The 22,813-nt window shown below is 37.1% G+C and overlaps 1 protein-coding gene and 1 non-coding gene across 8 annotated transcripts in view; one reads left to right on the forward strand and one right to left on the reverse strand.

The window, feature by feature from the left end:
* Positions 1-444: 444 nt before the first annotated feature.
* Positions 445-22,813, forward strand: part of ATG5 (autophagy related 5) — a 134,710-nt gene continuing 112,341 nt past the window's right edge. For 2 of the 7 annotated variants that reach the window (XM_005552246.5, XM_065543658.2), the window contains exons 1-3: positions 445-725; positions 9,451-9,616; positions 17,178-17,305. In XM_005552246.5, coding sequence (XP_005552303.2) covers positions 9,509-9,616; positions 17,178-17,305 — 236 coding nt within the window. In that variant the 5' untranslated portion in view covers positions 445-725; positions 9,451-9,508. Of the gene's footprint in view, positions 975-9,450; positions 9,617-17,177; positions 17,306-22,813 lie in introns of all 7 variants that reach the window. The other 5 variants (XM_045391298.3, XM_065543656.2, XM_045391297.3 and 2 more) reach the window with 5 other exon arrangements.
* LOC123573150 (U6 spliceosomal RNA) lies at positions 21,325-21,436 on the reverse strand. The gene has a single exon (XR_006697899.1). It is a non-coding gene; the product is annotated as a U6 spliceosomal RNA (small nuclear RNA).

Below are 22,813 nucleotides of genomic sequence, written 5' to 3' on the forward strand. Positions count from 1 at the left end.
GATGGGAGGGTTCAGTACTCATTTAGTCTTCTGTTAAATTAGGCTATTAATGAACGCCTGCGGTGGTTCCAACAAAGTAGAGAATAAGATCAAATGAGAAAATGGATGGGAAAGTGCTTTGTAAACTAATGTTTTACTAATACTGTTGTGTGATGCCAGGAAGAAAGGGATGTTGCGATCAAGCTCTAGGGAGGCAGTGTTTCAGTATTTTAAAAACTGTTCTTGTGGAACTGTTACATTAACCTCCCCAAGCCCCAATAACTACGCTTTGACGCTAGACTCTCACAAGAGGGTACAAGCTATGAACTTGGAGGGGTTTGGCCCCAAGTTCAAGTGTCCTGCTCCTTTGGCGCATGCTCAGGAGCGACTCGGGCCTCCTCGCGGGGTTGGGCAGAACACGGAGGGCGGAGTTCGGGCCACGTGGGGTCTCGTGACGTCATCTCCAGGCGCCGAGGGTGACTGGACTTGTGGGGCGCTTCCAGGGCTCCGCGGCGCTGCCGGTTTTATTCGCTGGATACCAGAGGGCGGAAGTGCAGCAGGGTTTGGCTCCGACCTCCGCGCCGGTGCTTTTTGCGGCTGCGCGGGCTTCCTGGAGTCCTGCTGCCGCGTCCCCGCAGGACAGTGTGTTAGGTGGGCAGCCTGCCCCGCCGCCCCGCCAGAGCCCGGAATCCAGGCGTCACCACCAGTGCGGGGAGCCGGAAGGAGGAGCCGTCGCTTCGGGTAGGGTACGTGTGTGTGTCCCCTTGTGTGATGAAATTCCTAGAGGAGGAGGGCTGGGGAGGGGCCAGGTAGGTGTGGTAGGAAGGAGGGGTGAAGCTGTCTGGAGGAGCGCCCGCCCGGCGGCGATGGAGGGTGAAGGTGGTTCCTCCGGGCAGAGGTGGAGTTGGTGAGACGCCGCCCCGGGAGCCCCGGGGCCGGTTGGCGGGTGTGGCCTGTGGGGTCCCTCTTGGGGTACATGTCTGTTGCTTACTAAGGTAGGAAAGCGAGAGTCTAGTCACAGGCTCTAGAGTTCAGTTCAGGAACTGCATTTTTCCTGGAACACAGTTATTTAAACCTTTATTGCACAGTGCAGTATGAGTCTGTCCAAACTCGGTGGGTATGTCCTCCAAACAATTTATCTATTTACGATATTCCTTGTCTCAATAATTATATTTAGTGCTACCAAAGACATTTTCTGTTGGCAAGACACTTTTACATATTTCATTTGTACTTTGGATTATTTTACAATTATCCTGAACTTGAGGAACCTAGGAAACTGTTGGTTCTAGATTTTTCTGAGGGGTGAGTAGGCACAGCATGTCTTGAGCAGTCAGAACCCGGAGACCCATCAGGCAGTAGCTGAACTTCCAAAGCCTTCCAGAATTGGCTTGTTAGATTTCTGAGACCTTGAAACTGGATACTTGGCTCTGAACTGAACTATTGTGATTTCCATAGAGGGAGTTTCTGGTTGAATTTTGAATTTGAAAATAAGGATGTTGGGCTGAGGGTAGTAGTTGAAAGGTATTTTACACCAGATTTAAGCCTGTGCTTTGATCTTCAAAGATATGCTACTTAAAATTGGGGAAAAGTGGACGGAATGGAACTGTATGGATATGAGTTTTTAGAATAGTGCACACACCTCAAGTGTGTGTTTATTTCATTAATTTCCCCCAAACTGAGTACCTCCTATGTGTTAGGCACTGGACAAAACAGTAAACAAAATAGTGAACAAAAGAATAAAAATCCCTGCCATCATGAAATTCCACTTTGGGGATGGCATGAGAAGACATTGATACAAAAATTAAGGTACAGTCTTTCCTATCTCTCGGCATCTCTGGGAGGTTGGTTCCAGGACCTCCCTTGGATACCAAAGTCCTCAAATGCTCAAGTCCCTGATATAAAATGGTGTAGTGTTTGCAGATAACCTATGCACATCCTCCTATCTTTAGTTCAACTGTGCATTATTTATAATACCCAAGACAACTGAAATGCTATATAAATAGTTGGTATGGTGTATTGTTTGGGGAATAATGACAAGAAAGAGTCTATACATGTTCAGTACTGACTTTTTTTTCCCCTGAATATTTTTCCATCCGTGATTGGTTGAATACAAGGACGAAGAACCCATGGGTAGGGAGGGCCAACTGTATATGTCAAGGGGCCGAAAGTGCTAGAGAAAAAAACCAAAGCAGTGCAGGGGTATAGGGAAAGCCAGGAGATGGAAGTGGTGGCCATAGAAAAGATGATATTAACGTGGAGGCCTATAGATGATAAAGAAGGTTGCCACTTGGAAAGAGCTACCACTGAAGTCCTGAGGCAGGTGCATACTAGCTAGTTTGACTGGAAAATAATGAACAAGAGGGAAAGAAGTAGTGGATACTTAGATGGAAATGGGGCCAAGTCTTTTAGGACCATGTAGGAATTTATAAGAACTTTAATTTGTACTTTGAATGAGATGGGTTTTGAGTGAGGAGTAAGTTGATCTAACTTGTGTTTTAAAAGGTCTAATTGCTGTGTTGACTGTATGCAGCAGGTGCAGAAATAAGAGTTGTTAGTAGGCCATATTGACTGCATTTATCCAGGTTAAAGGTCAAGGTGATTAATCAGGGTAGTAATAGTGGAGGTAGTGCGAAATGACCAGATTTACTTTGAGAGCAGTTAGGTAGAAGAAGGGTCAAGGTGGACTGCAAGGGTTACAGACTGAGCAGCTGAAGAATAGCACTTGGTCGGGCATGGTGGCTCGTGCTTGTAATACCATATTTGAGAGAATCCCCAGCCTGGGCAACATAACGAGACCCTGTCTCTACAAAAAAAAAAAAAAAAAAAAAAAAATTAACTGGGCATAGTGGCATGTCTAGCTACTTGGGAAGCTGAGATGGGAGGGAAGGATCACTTGACCACCTTGAGCTCAAGGTTACAGTGGCCCGTGATCCTTCACTGTAGTCCATCCTGGGTGACACCGAGACCCTGTCTCTTAAAAGAAAAAAAAAGGACTTTTCCACTTAGCAAAACACAAAAGACCACAGAATGATAGTGATAGGAGAGAGGAGGAAGGAAGATCTGAAATGGTTTTCCGTTTTGCATAGGTTACATTTCTAAATGGAAATGTCATATGTAGTGGTATATGTGAAGCCAGGCAGTTCAAAAGAGAAGTCTGGACAGAAGATAAAACTGTGAGAGTGTAAATGTATAAGTGGTATTTAAAACCGTGTGAGAGATCTCCAAGGGAGTGGTTCAAGGACTGAGTCCTGGGGCATTTCAACATTTAGAGTTCGGAGAGATTTACAAAATTTCCTCCCTCCCAGGGTGGGACTGTTGAGTAAAATTCCTCTTGAGAATCACTGATTCACAGTAAGCAGATAGAAGGAAATAGAAAGCAAGGTCATTAGCTGAGAGAGAGAGAGGAGGAGGAAGAAGTGAACATTTGAGGGAGGAGAAGGTATGGAATAGTGATGTGGGAAAGGGGGAGAATAAATGGACTAGGGAAAAGTAGGAACACTAGGCAGTACCAAGGGCCCGGTTTTGAGGTTAGTGTTTATGAATTTAAAGGAAGACCAGCCAGCATATATTATTATTTTTTGATGTTTACGCACTTAGTGTAGTAAGTATTTGATATTTCTAGGTAGTTGGGAGTTTTGTCAACGAAAATTACTTCAGGTAGTAGGTTAGTCTTTCTTGGTACGTAGTGTGAAAGAGACTATTAGTTGTGCATTATATTGTTATCACACCGTGCAATTTTCTAAATGACTGATTGGTTAACAGATATTGTTGGTGGGCACCTACTCTGTCCCAGGCTCTGAACTAGATGCAGAAAATAGAACAGTCAAGAATAGCCCCTGCCCTCAAGAAACTTACTTCTAGTAGATTGCATCATGGGTTGGAATTTCTTTATTTCCAAGATATTTCCTTGAAATTGGATGGATGGTGATAATGGTGTAGTGTATGTAGGAGAGAGAAAATCTTTCTAAAATAACAGAGTATGCTGAATTTAAAGCGTGACTGTACTGATTTGCAAAGGAGTTTAGGAATAAAATTTCTTAAGTAGCTAGATTCATATATTTATATATTTTTTCCCCATTATTTAACAAAAATGTCAAAGCCTACTATCTGCTAACTATACTAATATTGGTGATTAGAAGGTACATATGACTAAATTTTGCTGTCAAAGAAAATTTCAATGTGGGGAGGGGCAGGAGACAGATAAGATAAACAGATAATTGCATTGCTTGATATTGCATGCTATTAAAGAAGTAATTAGACTGGAGGCTGCTTAGGGGAAAGCTTCTCAAGGAGCTGATATTAAGCTTAAGAGGATTAAGAGTTGGCCCAGAGAGGATAAAAGAGTTAGCCAAAAGAGGAGGGAAAAAGTGTTCAAGCAGAGGGGCCATGGAAATATGAGGAAACTGTGTACTAAAAACATACATTGTTTATTGAGTGGTTACCAAATGTACTAAACACGTAACAGCCCTGTGAAAATTATAATTATCTTCATTTCACAAATATGAGAGTCAAAGAGGATGGGTTTGTTGTCCAAGACACGTAACTAATAGGTGGAAATCAGGGTTTAAACCCATGTCAGTCTGATTTCAAAGCCCCTTAACTATCTTATTGTATTTTGCATGCTGTCAGCATCTAAACTTCCTTTCCCTTGTTCTTTATCCCTCATTTTTCACCAGCTTCTCTTTCTTCCTTGGAAAGACTCATCTGTTTTTCACCAGTCCACGACTACCTCTATAGGTCAGGCACTCATTACTTTTTCCCTTAGTTGCTGAAATTACTTCCTGGCTAGCCTCTCTGACTCAAGGCTCTCCTTTTGTGCACTGCTACCACATAATTGTTTTTATTTTACCATTCTAAAACCTGTAGGCACTATAGGACTGGTGGATGAAATTGAGATCCACCCCTAGTCTTCTGTTTGGTGTGTTTCATGGTCTAGTCTCATTTTACTTACATTTACAGATTTGACATTAGAGGAATAGTAATTGCTTGCATTTCCTAGCACTTACCGTGTGTCCATTATTGTATCAAACACTTTATGGATTTTTTTTTTTTCCAGAACAACCTTGTGACTTGGGTAATATTAATTCCATTTCACAAGTAAGGAAATTGAAGCTTAGTGAAGTAAAGTGACTTGCCTAAAGGTCACATGTGATGTTAAAACATGTTTTGGTATCAGCTCTTTCATTATCTATTAATACTACTCTCAACCCAAAATTTCCTTAAAAGTTGGCACAGAAATTGTGCCTGCCCACTTAATGCCTTTATTGATGCTATTTTGGCCTGTTAGAATATTTGTCATCTTTTCGCCTGTCCGTATTCTACCCATTCTTCAAGTTCCACATCTTTTAAAATTCTTTGAACACTATAGGATGTATTAATATCTCCAACTCCCCTCTTTCCTGTGCCCCATGAAAGCTCTCACAAAGTAACATTTAATTATACCATGGACATATGGATGTTTTGGAGTTGAGAGGGATGATGGCATTAATTACACCATGGACATATGGATGTTTTGGAGTTGAGAGGGATGATGGCAGTCCATATAGTATGATAGAAAGAATATGAGATTAGAAACCTGAGTTAGGACGTGGCTTCTAATTTTGGCTCTGCCATTTATTAGCCACAAGATTTTAGAAAAATCATCTGACATCCTCTTCTCAAATTTATCACTTGTAAAATGGGAGCATATAGGCTTGTGTGTATCAAGTGTGAGGTAATATAAAATGTATAGTATTTCTGGAGTTACTTGATATTTAAAGTAGTATATAATCTACTGTTATCTAATTTTTATTATCTAATCTCACCTGCTTACCTCATTTTTCGGGATTCTGTTTGGTTCTGTAATTTTATATCATACACTGTCTTTCCAACACATTCAAATTCAGTAAGCATTTTTTGAGCACCTACTGAATTCCAGATACCATTCCAAGTATCAGAGGTGAAGAGATGAATGAGATATGATCCTTCTCCCTAAGGGAATCTATTACAGTCTGCTGGAGGAGACGTACAAATAAATACTATTGATAGAAACTTACAAGGGTAGAGGAAAAGTAGAAGTGCCGAGAGAAAACAAGGCGAGTTCTGCCTGAATCATGTGTAGAAGAAAGGTTATTTTGAGCTGGGTCCTAAGGGATGGTTAAGTTGGAAGACAAGGTGAAGAAGGCTGCTTTAGGGTAAGGGTACCACCAGCATGGGCAAAGGCACAGAAAGGACAGAAAGTGCATGTATGTTTAGTAGATTTGGAGATTATACTTTGTTAATGACTGAGGTTTTTAAAAGTCCATTGTTGTTGTTCTTCTAGCACCTGCAACACAGCTAGGCATATCAAGTGATTAAATATTTGACTCTAAATTGCATATTATTAGCAGTGATTACTGCAAAATTTTTAGCTTTTTTATACCTATAATTCCTACTTATATAATGCTTTTGATTATTATTAGGTTTTGAAGTCTTTAAATGTTGACTTTCAAACGTTTTTTGAGACATGTTCTTGTTCTGTAAATTATAATGGTAGATAACCTTTATAGTACATATTATATGATGGATGTTGTTCAAGTGCTTTACATGTATTAATTCATTTAATTCTTGTATCTAATGTGGTAGGTGCTGTTTTCCCATTTTACAGATGAGAAAACAGAAACAGAAGTTAAATGACTTACTTGAGGTCACACTGTAAGTGGTGGAGCTGGTTTTGGGTCCAGACAGTCTGGCTCCACATTTTACATTTCTGACTCCTACTCTATAGTGCCTCTCAAGAGTAAATTGTGTTTTATTGCCTCTTTAAAAAAGGATTATTGAAAACTTACATCCTTTAGTTTTATTCATGTATCCCTACTTTTTCTTACGTATTTTTAAAGTTAAGTGTATTCACTGGAGACATGCTTTCTTATATAATTTATTATAGGTAAATATTAATATTGAAAGATTAACATTTTAAGATCCTATAAATTTGGGTCTGTGTATTTTGAGGCAGTAAGCAGCCTCGTTTGCAGTTTTCATAAATCTGTTTTGCAGAGTTTGTTTGTTTTGCAAAATTTGTATCAGCTGTACTGCGTTATACCTTTAGCTGCCTTGGCTGAGTTAGTTCTTCCCTTTAGGTCTTGCAAAAAATATACATGTAAGCAATAATAGTATATGGGAAATAAAGTACCAATTGATCTTTCACTCATACTTTGTACTTAAAATCCTACTGTAGAACTTTGGTAAAATTTTCTGGAACATAAGACTTTAAAACTCAAGCCTGTAGTTGGAGTCTTGAGGTGTTCTGCCTTCCCCTAAGTCTATATTTGTATCTCTTTTGGGAAGGGACTTAGAAACAGAGAGCATTGGTCATTCATTTTACTGTTCGTGAAATGTGGAAGGGAGAAACAGAAGAGAATGTCATGGAAAGAAAGAGCAGGGTGGTCCGGGTTCTTGTCTGGCAGCCTAGAGGGGAGAGAAGGGAGCCACACTCACATGCATGATATTTTGGTTTATGATGATCCCTGCCTATTAATAAACATGGCTCAAGTGGTGTCCTGGAATCTGACCAATCAGATTATTATCCCTCCTTGAGAGAACAGTGCTTGGAGAGGAGGGAAGAGCAATTGTCTTGGATTATATTTTCTATCTGCTTCTTCTGAGAAGAAAAATAATATCAATAGTGACAATACAGTGACTTCAGCTTTAAGCTTGTAATTAACTTTTATTAAAGATTTTTATTAAAGGAACTCTTTGTCTCAAATTATTTTTCTCTTCATCATCAAAAGGTGAATCTCAGTTGCAGCTGCTGACTAACTTGATGTATCATGGCTGCAGAAACAACTGCATACCACCTTTATATCAGATTCAATTTTAGTTTTACTTATTTGTGATAACCTAGATTTCATTATTTTTTGCCACTAGTAAATTTCCTTTAAAAAGAGCAAACTATTAATGTAATCAGGAAGTAGTGCGGTCTTTCCTGTTTTCAGTGAGTTAATTTTGTGTCATTGGAAATTTTTTGCCAAATGCAGAAACTCAATAGTTGTTTGAATTTGTAGCCTACCATTGTGGAATGATATGAAGTTTACATGCATGTATGTATATCATTTGCTTAAAATAGTTGTTTTTATGGATATGTTTTAATAAAAGTTAAAACACTAACTGGACTGGACTCAGTTTAAGAACCAGAATTCTTGTTGCCTAGTACTTTTATGTTGGACATACTTTTTCCACCTCTTGCAGTTTACTTACCTGTAGATGACATTGCATCCAGTTGACCTCCAACTTTTTCTTTCTTTGACTAATTAATTTATGACCGTCTTAGTGTACTCGGCATTGGTCAGTGGAAGTGAAAAAAAGGGAAACAAACTCCTTGAATAATTCAGTGTTAATAATTCATATTTGGCTAAACTCGTAAGGTTATTTTGAATGTTTTCATAAGATACATTATGATAGATTATGAATTAGCTGCCTATCAAAGATGAGAAATATTATTTGGATAAGTATATTGAATCTTAGTATCCAGGTGCCACCTGTTGAGTTATTCTAAGTGTATATTATCAACAGTATTTATTTCAGCATTTACTCATGTCGTGTATTGTGTTATTCAATTGTAGAATATTAGCATTAAAAGGCACTTGGATATTATGGAGGTCAAAAGCCATGTCCTTATGCCATACCTAGAATACTGTTTTGCAGACCTAGTGCTATATTTGTGGTATAGAGAATATTCTGAGAGATCCAAGCAGAAGCATTTACTGTTTCATTGGGGACAGAGGACTGGGAGCTTGGTTTGCAGAGTAGGGATTTGAATAGGTGAGAGAGGAGCATATTAGGTAGGGGAATAGTAGGATACAGAGAAAGGTGTTTAGGGGGCCACGAGAAAGGTGTTTAGGGGGCCACTTTTGGTAGAAGGTTTACAAAAAGAAGTACGATAATTAAAATGGAAGTATTGGTGGGATTACATTGTGGAGAGGATGAAATTACATTGTGGAGAGGATGAAATTTAGAATGGGGAATGGGTTTATAGAAAGATTTTTTCCCCAATGTGAAAGATATTTTCTAAGATGAGAGAGTAGTTTTGCAGGAAGAGAGGAAGAACTATCTGCAGGGGTAACTGCGAGAACGATCCTTTGGAGTTGGACTGTCAGGATTCATAGGGTATAGGTGAAGCTTCTCTTTAGATAAGCAGTAGACTCTTCTGGGCTTGGAAGACTGAGGCAAATATAGTTTCATTTTTGACTGTGGTTCATTACTCAAATGTACAATGAATATTACTGGTATATGTAATTTTGAATTAGTTACTTTTCTGATTCCTTTAAATAATAATTTTACATTTAGAATTTGTTGTACTTTTTTTTGGATTTATACTAAAGATTGGTGATCACATTTTTTTTTTTTGAAGTGGATAATCTTTATGGCATTGATTTTTTAAAATAATCTTTTGTTTTCTAGCAGGTTCATTCATCCTTGCAAGGATCTGACTAATGCTCTTTATTTTATTTTCAGTTTGGCTTTGGTTGAAAAAAGAATTTAGCCTGTATGTACTGCTTTAACTACTGGAAGAATGACAGATGACAAAGATGTGCTTCGAGATGTGTGGTTTGGACGTATTCCAACTTGCTTCACGCTATATCAGGATGAGATAACTGAAAGGGAAGCAGAACCATACTATGTAAGTACATTGATTGTGGCAAATGGGATATTTAACCTTGTCCCTTTTTGTAAAAAAAAAAGCTCTAAGAACTTGGAGGCCATTATTATGTAACATTTTATATATAGCTAATTCATGCTTATTTTGGAAAAAAAATTAACATAGATAAGCATAAAGAAGGAAATATTCACCTCTAATGCTACCACTCAGAGGACAAAACCACTGTCAACATGTTGTCATGATGCTTTGTTTTCCTTACATGTATGTGGGTATGTTAATGGAATCAATCATCTATGGTGCCTTCTTGACTTTCTTTTTCTTATGCATATATTCATATATAATAAATGTATGATAATGCAATAATAAGATATGTGCTTTTTTAACAGGAAGAGATTTTGAAAATACTAGGTTCAGATTGTATTCTTTTGTAGTTAAGAGATTCCAAGCAACTGTTTAACAAAGTGTTTTAATAGCTTAATGAACATATAAACGTGCACACATACACACGATATGTTCACTGAGCTATTGTATGTTATATGTGAGATAATATGTAATATATATGTAATATATATTATAAATTGCTGCACCTTGACTTGCAGGTGTGAGTTAATGGATTACGTATTTTACAAACACGTTTCAAATGTCTTCTGATTTTGGTGTGCTTTGTTTCCCTTTTCTAAGTGCATGTATAATCCCAGTTTATGCCTCTGTCAGAGATGACATCCTGCCTGGTTTACTGAATAGCCCGTAATAGGCAAAGATATTCTCAATTGTTGTTACTGTTTTTTCTTTTTGTGTCTCAGGTATGCATTCTAGTGTTTACCTGGAGATGATGTGGAAAAGTAGAATTGTATTTGTGATGAGGAAATGCTGCTTCTGTTTCACTTTAGTAAAGTCTGCCCCTTGCTTTCCCACTCATCTCTCTGAGAGGCAGCGCCGTTCCTTAGCCTGCCTTCGCTACGGGAAGTCAGATTACTGGAGGAAGCTACTTACTAAGGAGCCCATTCGCTCACTTTTTGGGTATAGGACTGTTGTTTTGTTTTTGTTTTTGTTTTCCTCTGTGCATCCTCAGCATCTGGCACTGGCTCTTCAAGTGGTACTGCTTAGTGCATGAATGTTTCCCCAGGCTCCTGTTGGGATTTTGTTTGAAATCATCTTTTTGGGTTTTCTTACTAGAAATGATAGTTTTAGAGAAGTTCGGGAATCTTGTTACTGGTACTCAAGCTTATATACATGTGAATAATCTTTGGAAATATCAACCGTTTTCTGTCTAGAAAAACACCGCAGTTAAAAACCAAGTATGGTCATAGTTTTATTTTTAGAAGAATTTCATTTGTTAGAGATATTTTTTCTGTTCTTATTCTGTAACATAGGTTAGGATACCATTTTTTTTTTCCCAAACGAGTTTTTGGTGTTTTAATTACAACTTTAACTTTCATTGGCTTTGTAATAGTATCTAAACCAAAGAGTGTATTTGGCCAAATTGACAACAACTGAAAAATAATTTAAGTCTGTTTATTTTTATTTATTTTTTTTGAGACAGAGTCTCGCCCTGTTGCCCAGGCTGGAGGGGGCAGTAGCGCCATCTTGGCTTACTGCAACCTCCCCCTCCTGGGTTCAAATGATTCTCGTGCCTCAGCTTCCCAAGTAGCTGGGATTACAGGCGTGCGCCATCATGTCCGGTTAATTTTTGTATTTTTAGTAGAGACAGGATTTTGCCATGTTGGCCAGGCTGGTCTCAAACTCCTGACCTTAAGTGATCTGCCCACGTTGGCCTCCCAAAATGCTGGGTTACAGGCATAAGCTACTCCACTAGGCCTGTTTACTTTTAAATCAAACTCTAGTGTTTGACATACTTCCTAAAGTTAAATAAATTTCATGTAAAGAATACAGTATTTTTTCTTTATAGACCTGTTTAAATGTGCAAAGACTGTTGTGAGCACTAGATTGTAAGTTGTTTTCTAGTGTTTCTAATCAAATTGAAAATGGCAAGAGTGTTGAGGGTAACTGTAGGAGAAAGGATTGTCTTGTCTTGTAGGTAATTGCTTTTTTCTTGAATTCTTCCTAATTCTTCACCTAGAGAAATCTCTTATGCAGTCATGATTTGTGTTTTTGAAGACTGTTGGGTGACAGGCTTATAATAAATATAAAACAAAAAACTAGAATTTAAAACCATATGGCACAATCCAAATTTGGCTGTTTAAATACGTACGTGCATAAGTGTAAGTTAATACATACAAGGAAGACAATAAACAAAACATTAGCAATGACTAGTCTTAGAATTACAGATGAGGATTTTAGTGCCAATATAGCTGTAGTTCAGATATGTCCCTGGCTGTCAATTAAGCTTGAACATATTTTTAATATTAATATTACATATATTCCTGTCTTTTCTGCATTTTGATTTGTTGCCTCTGTGCATAATTTTTCCACCTGTATCCTGTACATATTATCACTGAGTAGTATGTTTTATTTTTCAGAGAATATTGGGAAGGAAATTTGTAGAAACTGGATAACTTTTCAGTTTGTATTCTTCCTGTTATGTTCATTTAAACTGTTGCTTTTTATTTAGATTATCCAGTATAAAAACACATATACTCATTTGCATTGCTATTTTGTGACTTGTGTCTAGAAGAAATCATGGTTAGACCCATGGTCATCAATGCCATGGACCCTTAACGTTAGGCAGTGATCCTTTTATGTATCCTTAGTCAGGTGTCTACCCTTTTCCACTATGACTATGTCTCTGAGCCCTGACCTCTTCCTTCACTCTTAACAGGTGACCTCACTCCCTCCTTCATGAAGAAAATAGAAATGATGTAATAGGTGTGATAGGACCTCCCTTAACTTTCTGCCACCAAATCTGCAAAACCTATCTGCAGTCACACACATTTACTTCTCTTTCCCTCCTGTTATAATGGAAGAAGTATTCTTCCTTCTAGGCAAGGCCCAGCCCTCCATCTATCTTCTGCCTTCTCAGGAGGCTGGTGGTATCTGATCTTCTCCCATCTCCACCTCTGCTTTCTCTATTTATTTTACTTTCAACTTCTTATCTGCTGGCTCCTTCACCGTTTTTAATGTTGTCATAAATCCTTCCTATCCTGAAACAACAAGCCTCTGTTGACCCCATCTCTCAACTTTGGCTTTTCCTCCATGGCTAGACTTCTTAACAAGATTGTTTATAGTCATTGTCTGCCTTCCACCTCCTACCAGTGAGTTTTCTGTAATCACATTTTCATACTATTCCAAGAAAACTGTTCTTGCCAAAGTCACTAATGGTATCTTTTTAGCCAAGCTCAGAGTCTGTTTTGTAATTTTCATTTGCGTTATCTCAGCAGTGTTTGATGTTGTTGGTTGTTTCTCCCATCTTGTGGCACTGTCCTGTTTAGCCCTGCAGTGCTCAGTATCCTTGGTTTTGCTTTTGCCTCTATGGTTTTTATGTGTGTGTGTATGTGTGTGGCCTTTTTTGCCACATCTTTCTCCTTTGTTTATTCCTTAATATTGGTATTTCTTAGGGCTCTGCTTTCTTTTTTTTTTTCACTTCACTTTTTACCCCCTGGAGTTCTTGTCCATTTTTATGTCTTTGTCAAGCATTTATATCTTGACAGTTCCCAATATTTTTCTCCTGAGCTCCAAACCTATATATTTGTCTGCTGGAGATCCTCACTTAGATGTCTTACAGGAACTCAAACTATGTATGTTTGAAACTGGACTCATCAGCTTTCCCCCCAAGAAAATATGGTCATCTGCGTTATTTTATTCCCTTCCTATTTCAGCGAGAAGAATTACTCTTACTCGAAATCTGAGACTCATCGTTTGGTGCTTCCTTCTCTCTTATCCCAGATATTCAGTTGGTACCTTACTCCAGCTGATTTTAGACCTCAGTGTCTCTCAGACTTATCTGATCCCTTTCATCCCGCACTGCTACAGCCTAGACCAGACTACTGTTTAAAACTGATCAGGCCAGGTGCAGTGGCTCACGCCTGTAATCCCAGCACTTTGGGAGTCCAAGGTGGGTGGATCACCTGAGGTCAGGAGTTTGAGACCAGCCTGGCCAACATGGTGAAATACCGTCTCTACTAAAAATACAAAAAATTAGCCAGGCGTGGTGGTGGGTACCTGTAATCCCAGCTATTTGGGAGACTGAGGCAGGAGAATCACTTGAACCTGGGAGGTGGATGTTGCAGTGAGCTGAGATCTTGCCTTTGTACTCCAGCCTGGGTGAGAAGAGTGAAACTCCATCTCAAAAAAAAAAAGATCAAATTGCACGGTAGTAACCAGTTCCCTGCTTTTAGTTTTCCCTTCTTTCCGTTTTCTAGTCTGCAATTGGAGTGATCTTTTCGAAACACGTATCTGATCTTGTCATTTGCTTGCTTAAAACCTTTGTGGCTTTTCTTCATTTTTAGGATCTTTAATTTAGTTTACAAGGTTCTCTATAATCTGGCCCCTGGCTTCCTCAGCACTATTCTGGCTTAACTCTCTACCTTCCTAGACTTCTTAGACTTCACTCAAATGTGCCCATCTTTGTTTCTCTGTATTCATTCTATGACTTTTGTCTTGCAGTGTCCCCTGTTTGGAAAAGGCAGAGGTATCTCCCACACCTACACACACCCAGACTTCCACACCACCCATGTTCATTTCACTCCTATTTGTCTTTTGACTCTTTGCCTTAAGATATACTTCGTGTCAGGGTATCCCCTGAAACTCTAGATCAGGTTAAATTCCTTTGCTACTTGCTCTTATAACATTCTTTACTTCCTCCTTGCATTAATCACATTTGTAATTTTGTATTTTGTGTCTTTTTTGCTGTCTAACCTGTCTGCTGTATAAGGGGAGGGACTCCTCTGTCTCTCTCAATGCTGTATCCTCATTGCCTAGTATGATGCTTTACACATTGGAGTGGAACAGAATTCTAGTATGTTTTACTTCTATTTTTGTCCTACAAAGGTCTCTAATTTTAAAATTGAAAATGGTTGGACAGAATAGGACTTGGCATAAAGAAATAAAATTATGGGCAACTTTTTTGGAAACATAAGTATTCCATATAATTGCATAAAATATATATTCTTTTCAGCTGTGTAGATAAAAATGAATCACTTGTATCAGAGTCATGGAATACTTTATACTAGGGCTAAATGAGGAATAAGAGAATGACAGTTTCCATTGTAGCTGACAGTATTTCCAAATGGAGTTAATCTTATTCAAAGTAAAAGAACTAAGAGAACATTGAAAACATTTGTTAAGTGAAATAAACCAGACACAAAAGGACAAATATTATATGGTTCCACTTAAATAAGGTACCTAGAATAGTCAAATTCATAGAGATAGAAAGTAAAATGGTGGTTACCGGGAGCCGGGGAAGCAGGGAATGGGGAGTTACTGTTTAATAAGTAGAGTTTCCATTTAGGATGATGAAAAAGTTTTGGAAATGGATATTGAGTGTACTTAGTATTACTAAACTGTACACTTAAAAATGGTTTAAATGGTAAATTTTATACTAGGTATATTTTACCACATTGAAAACAAAGAACTTAAACCAATGAAATACACCTAAGAAAAACAATGAGTAGTATATATAGTCTGCAGGTAAAAGGCAAGAAGATGATGTCGTTTCATGTTGTTTTCATTTTTATTTGTTTAAATATTTCCTAAGTAAATTGTATCTATATGTACTATAGAATAGTCATTCTTAAATCTTAGAGTGATTTCTTAGTGTTAATATGGATATATTAGTTAAAGATTACTCCCACAGGCCAAACAGAACAGAAAAATGCAGCTACATTTCAATGTGGATTCTGCCTTAAAAATGAGTATTCTTTTAAAATTACAGTTGTTGACTCTGCCTCACTTAACCTTTGGCATCTCTGACTCATTCAGCAAATATTTATTGTGTGCCTCCTTTAAAGCAGGCACTATTTTGGGCAGTGGAAATGTAGCATTGAACAAAACAGACAAAAATTCCTGTCTTAATGGAGGTTATAATCTAATGTTCTGTTTTCCTTATTGTAAAGAAGATTTTATTTCATAAAAATCATTGTGAGTTCTTTAGCAACTTTGAGTGAAGCCAAGGCATGTAGTACAACACTCTCCAAAATCGGGAGCTGATATATCCATACCCATTAGCTGTGGTGTTTCTTCCCTCCTACTGTCTCCATAAGTTAATATTATTTTCTACAGAATAGATTACTATGTAATGCCCAATAATCACTTTTAAATTAAAGTTCAGGATTTACTAATAGAGACCTTATTAGACTAATAGATTATACTTACATATTTTTTGAAAACAGCTAATTTGCCATGCTGTTATGCTTTTTTTAAGAGACTTTAATGTCACATCTGTATTTGTCATTTCTGAAAGAATACAATGAATGTTTTCTCTGTCATTTATTTAAGAATAGCATGATATTGGCAAGTTATTTAAAAGTAAAACAGGGGTGATAATACTTCCTCTGGGGGGAAAAAACTGCTTTTTCTTACATTAAATAGTAAGAATTCCTTTTTCTTTCTTCACTAATCACAGTTATCTCTTTATAAAAGAACAACTCATAGTCTATTGAATGCATAATACTATTCAACAGCTTTTTCATAGTATTTAGTACCTTGTATTCCGTGCTGGAGCATGCCAACTGTCTCCCTCCCATACCCCTGTACTCTGTAGCCCCTAGGATCAATGTCATGTTCTCCTACCTAGTTGGGACCTGTTATCTTGGACTTCCATGATTAAATAGAAATTCCTTCAACCAGAATATCTCTTTTTGTATATATTTGCCAGCTTAGTAGTTCCACTTGATTTATTGGTCAACAGATATCACCTTGAATAAAGAGCATGAAAGATCATGCAGTTATAAAAGCAGCCAAAAGAATAACAAAGCAGTTTTATCAGCAAAAGAAGTCAGACACTTAGGAAAGCAAGAAATGACTAGAGTGTCTACTGCAAAGGAGGAAAACCATACATTTTTGCCAACCTCCTTCTTTTATCTAATTGTCGGTTCTTTATATAAATCATAATTGATTTTCCAAAACACTCTTCCTGTTTTATTTTTGGGTACCTTTTGTGGGGAAAAAAACACTGACCAGGTTCTTCATACTGTTTTTGTTAAGGCTTTACCTAGCCCAGCATTCTCTCTCATCCTTCAAAACATGATGGACTGGTTGAGAAGATTTGATTGATAAGGCAAGGTATACTTTGAGACTCGAGTTGATTATCTTCTTAGAACAGTTTAATTGACTCAGATGAATCATTTTAATTTTTAAGTTAAATTTGATAGAACCAATAAGTATCTTAAATAGTATGACATCTAATTACATTTTTATTTAGTGTTATAGAAAGTTGTAGATAGATTTGTGTTGATGATTCTGGGCATTTATGTGGTAAGCTGTGCTTAAAGTAATGGCCCCGTAAGAAATATTAAAACATCTTAACCTTTAAGCTTTGATCTTCTATAAAAAGCAGTTGACTTTGTGTGGGATGTTCAAAATAATGCAAAGAACACGGCTGTTTTTCCTTAAAATTCAAAAACCTTAGTATTTTTAAAAAATAATAACTAGTAAATAAATACGATTTTACAAATTTTCATTTCAGTTGCTTTTGCCAAGAGTAAGTTATTTGACGTTGGTAACTGACAAAGTGAAAAAGCACTTTCAGAAGGTTATGAGACAAGAAGACATTAGTGAGATATGGTTTGAATATGAAGGCACACCACTGAAATGGTGAGTGAATTTTTCTGCATTATTAAGCATTAAGTATATACTAGCTTTAAAAAGGTATAGTGTGCCCTGAAACAATTGTAAAAAAGTTCTACGAGGATAGACGTCATTAGTCTAGCTCATACAATACATGAAGTTTAGACTTATTAGAGTACGTTATTGAAAATATTTCTGCCTTCTGTTTGGATGCATGGATGACTGGACAGCTTCATATATTTTTAGCAATAGATTTTTATATGGTACAATAAGAATATATTTGGTTATGGGCTATTTTCAGACATACTTAAAACTCCCTTATGAAAAGTCATCTCTTGACGCTATTCAGTTTTATTTCTGTCACCAAAATATTTATAACATTTTTATATACATGATTACCTTAAGTGGCATTCTTCACACTGATTGCCATATTTAGTTGACCACTATGTCAGAAGCACATCTTAACTAGGCTTAGTTGAGTATTTAAAATATACTGATTTCCTTTTTACGTGAAAAATAAGTTTGATGTTTTTCATTTTTAAGAAGAGCATTGAACTGATAAGAACAGATACTACACTAATCCCAGCACTTCGGGAGGCCGAGGCTGGCAGATCACCTGAGGCCGGGAGTCCGAGACCAGCCTGACCAACATGGAAAAACCCCATCTCTACTAAAAATACAAAATTAGCTGGGTGTGGTGGCGCATGCCTGTAATCCTGGCTATTCGGGAGACTGAGGCAGGAGAATTGCTTGAACCTGGGAGGTGGAGGTTGCGATGAGCTGAGATTGCGCCATTACACTCCAGCCTGGGCAACAAGAGTGAAACTCTGTTGCAAAAAAAAAAAAAAAAAAGTATTGAAATCAAATCCTAAACCTGGGCTTATCTATGTACAAATGATGTTTTTTTGTACTTCCTCTGTTATTGGGAGTTTTATTCATTGTGCTTCCAAAAATATTTAATGAAACTGGAAATTACAGAGTGAAGAATGTAAAAAAAAAAAAAAGTTCAAGGTATGCTGGATGTTAATGTTGAAATGCTGCCATTTGGATACAGTTGAATGAAAAGATACAGGCTAAGACAGATTTAAATGAAACATGAAAAATACAAATTGGTTAAAAATGGACTTGCTCTCTGAATTGGGGAATATTAAAATGAGTTTTTGAAAGAGCTTTAGGACAAATGAAAGGAAGCTAGTTAGGTGTTTAATAAATGCAGCTGATGTGAATCAGAGGACTTTATTAGCAAGGAGAGAAATTTTGGAACTCACCTGGTGCTGATGAGATCCCAAGAATGAGTAAATTTTTCATAATGGCTTACAAACATGCAAGGTTGTATTTTGGGTCCCGTCTCTAATCCTTTGAGGTGGTTCTGGGAAGTTATGACACAGTTGTCTTGTTACAGCATTCTTTCTTTAAGTCAAAACAATACTGAGCTTCATGATCATGTATCAGTCTCCTCTGACTCTTCTTGAGTAGTTCTAGACATCACACAGCATAGATAAGGTGGCAATGTTTTCCATTTTTTATTTCTCAGGAGAATTGGAGGTTTTGGAAGGGGAAGGTGGCTTAAAGGAAGTGTAAATGGAGTAACGATTATTAAATAGAAGAGTAGAATGACAGGATGGGGGGGAAAGAGTGTGGGAGAGTAGCAATGGGGTGTATATATGCACTTGACATTTCTATCTGCAGTTATTTACGTTGTATTGCATTATATGTATTACAGATTATCTCGAGATTTTGTGTGACTAGCGGGGCTTTTCAGTTTTATTGTAAAGCAGGATTTCTCAATAGGGTCACTATTGACATTTAGGATATTTAACAGCAGCTCTGGCCTCTTCCTACAATTGCCAGTAGCACTTCCTCCAGTTTTGATTATCCAAAATGTTGCCAGATGTCCCTGAATGGAGGCAGAACCGCCCCCAGTTGAGGAACTCTGGAAAATTTGGGAAACCTCAATTTAGCTTGTAAAGTAAGTGATTGCTAAGTCATCATCTTTCAGTTGCTGTTTTATTCTGTCCCTTGTGGTGATTATTCTTGTATTCTATATGGCTTATATTTTATAGGTTTATGGGTAAATAGTGTTTGGACCCATTTCTCCTTGTCACTGCAGAACAATGATTTTGGCTTAAACATTATTATACCATGTTCTTTCTTTGTCAGTATTTATCCCTTTGGAAAGTCTTTTATTAAAGAGTGGAGTTCTTTTCCCTTTTGGAGAGCTTATGTGAAAGCAATTATATTCAAGTATCTTCATGGTAGTTTTGGGGGTGTTAACGCTTTATGTGTTATATCAATTCCACAGTTATGTCATGCTGTAAGCTCATTATAGCTAATGACTTTTGATACATCTTTTCCTTTAGTGTTTTTAAGTACTCCATATATATGAGGCGTGAATAACTTCCAGAGGCATAAATGTAATCCAGGACCTCTGGGCTTAGTCTTGATCTTCTCTCTCTTTGCTTCCAGTAATATCAGTTTTCTCTTATGTTAAAAAAAAGTCTCTTCCTGGAAATAGGCTATCAATATAAGAATATCTAGCATTTAAATAGTGGGTTTCGCAAAATAGGATGGTTTTGTGAATTTCCATCAGTGTAGGAAAGCAGCTACCACTGAAGTGTTGGAAGACTTGGACTTTTGAGACCACACAAGCGTCTTAAGGATAGAGAAGCATTTATTTGAGTTGGATAATAATGTCTTTCCTATATTTATTCTTTGGAGTTTTAAATAGGTTCAGGTAGGAAAGGAAATTAGTCGCCAGTTAAGACAACTCATAAATGAGGGAAGAAAGAACAGAAATTGATGTTTCTTCTCTTCTTTATAACCTTGTCACTGATTCTGTTCCCTAATTCAAATAAGTCTGTGTTTTTCATACAAGGTGACAATTCTCAATGGCAAGAAAAAAACTAGAGTCCTTGATAATCATGACTTCCATCATACTCAGATGTTAAAAATATGACTTTATCTTCCTTTTGGTAGGACATAGATGAAGAGTATGGGGGCTTTGTTTTTTAAACAAATGCTTGGTTTTAAAGAGTCTTTTAAGAAATAGTACATATAGTAAAATTAGTTATAGATAATAGCAGAATGGAGTATTCTTAAAACAAATTATTTTTCCTTTACTGTTAATTCTTTCTTACTATTCTTTGTTCATCTACTTGGCTAACAGACTCTCTGAGAAGGGAAAAATAATCCCAAGCATATAATTAATGTGGAATAAAATTCATCTTTTCTTTTTTTTTTTTTTGAGACGGAGTTTTGCTCTTGTCGCCCAGGCTGTAGTGCAGTGGCATGATCTCAGCTCACTGCAACCTCCGCCTCCCGGGTTCAAGTGATTATCCTGCTTCAACCTCCTGAGTAGCTGGAATTACAGGCTCCTGCCACCACACCCAGCTAATTTTTGTATTTTTAGTAGAGACAGGGTTTCACCATATTGGCCAGGCTGGTGTTGAACTCCTGAGCTTACGTGCTCCACCTGCCTGGGCCTCCCAGAGTGCTGGGATTACAGGCATAAGCCGCCACGCCCGGCCAATTCATCTTTTTTAGAGTATGGTTTGAAGAGATTTTAAACAATTGTGTACCGTTGTATAGCTACTAACAAAATCAAGATGATAATATATTTAATTTCACAAAATTCCCTGGTTCTCCTTTACAGTTACCTCTTCCTTCCCCCAACTCACAGCAATTACTGATCTAATTTCCCATCTCAGTGGTTTTACCTTTTTCAGAATGCCGTATAAATGGAATCATGTAGTATGTAGCCTTTTGTGTCTGAATTTTACCTCGAGTAATGCTTTTGAGACTCATCCTTTTTGCAGTATTAGTGGTTTTTTCCTTTTTTTTGCTGAATAGTATCCCACTGTATAGTTGTACCACAAATTGTTTATTCATTAACTGATGGACATTGGGTAGTTTCCATTCTGGCACTATTTTGAGAAAAGCTGCTGAAAACACCTAGAGGTCTTTCTCTGCCAAACCACATATATTGTAAAAGAGGAAAATTTAATTTTGTTTTCCGAATGTTCCTTTATTTTTTATTTTTATAATTTAAAAAATTTTTGCTATGGAGTGCTTCACAAATTTGGGTGTCATCCTTGTGCAGGGGCCATGCTAATCTCTGTATTGTTCTAATTTTAGTATATGTGCTGCCAAAGCGAGCATGAATGTTCATTTTTAGTATGTGGAAAATGTGATTGATTTTTGTGTTCTGCAACCTTGCTGGACTCACACACTAGGTCTAGGAGTTTTTTTGGTAGATCCTTTGGGGTTTTCTATGTAAACAGTCTTGACATCAGCAAATAGAAATTAATTTTTCTAATCTGTAGGCCTTTTATTTCTTCTTCTTCTTCCCCTTCCTCCTCCTCCTCCTCCTCCTCCTCCTCTTCTTCTTCTTCTTCTTCTTCTTCTTCTTCTTCTTCCTTCTTCCTTCTTCCTTCTTCCTTCTTCCTTCTTCCTTCTTCCTTCTTCCTTCTTCCTTCTTCCTTCTTCCTTCTTCTTCTTCTTCTTTCTTCTTCTTCTTCTTTTTCCTTGGATAAGAGTGGTGAGAATGGACATCTTGTGGGTTCTTAGTTTTATGGGGAATATATTAGTCGTTCACAATTGTCATGAATGGATGTTGGATTTTTGTCAGATGCCTTTTCTGTGCTAATTATATGATTGTATCACTTTTCTTCCTTAGCTTGTTGCTATAATAGATGACATTTGTGGATTTTTGATGTTGGACCAACCTTGTATACCTTTAATAAGTCCCATTGGTCACGGAATGTAATTAGTTTTATACATTGTTGGATTCAGTTTGCTAAATAATATTTTGTTGAGGATTTTTGTGTCTTATGTTCATGAGAGGGATTGTATTTTTCTATTTTTTCGATTGTCTGATTTAGTATTAGGGTTATACTGGCTTTATAAACTGAGTTAGGAAGTGTTCTGTTCTGATGTATTTTCTGGAAAAGATCGTGTAAAAATGCTGTTAATTCTTTAAGTGTTTGATAGAAATCTCCAGTGAAACCACTTGGGTCTGGAGGTTTCTTCCTGGGGAGCATTTTAATTACCAATTCAATTTCTTTGATATATATATAGATCTACTCAGCTTGCCTATTTCCTCTTCACTGAGTATTGGTAGTTTATGGGTTTTGGGGAGTTGGTTCGTTTTTTTCTAAGTTGTTGAATTTATAAACATAGAGTTGTTTATCATATTTCCTTATCAGTGAATGACTGTAGGATCTGTAGTGTTGTCTTCATTTTTTTCAGCTTTGTTAGAGGTTTACCAATTTTGTTTATTTTTTTTGAAGAGCCAGTGTTGTGTTTATGGATTCTTCTCTACTTTTAAAAATTTCCGATTTTGTTGGTTTCTGTTTTTTGTTTTTAATAATTTTATTCCTTCTGCTTGCTTTGGTTTTGTTATTTTTTTCTAGTTTCTTGAAAAGGAACTTAGGTTATTTTTTTGAGTTCTTACCTTAATTTTTTTTTAAATTGTAGTAAAATGCATGTAACAAAATTTACCATCTTAACCATGGTAGTGTTAATTACACTCACAAT

This window comes from Macaca fascicularis, chromosome 4 (genome assembly GCF_037993035.2).
Source record: "Macaca fascicularis isolate 582-1 chromosome 4, T2T-MFA8v1.1".
NCBI classification, from domain to species: Eukaryota; Metazoa; Chordata; class Mammalia; order Primates; family Cercopithecidae; genus Macaca; species Macaca fascicularis.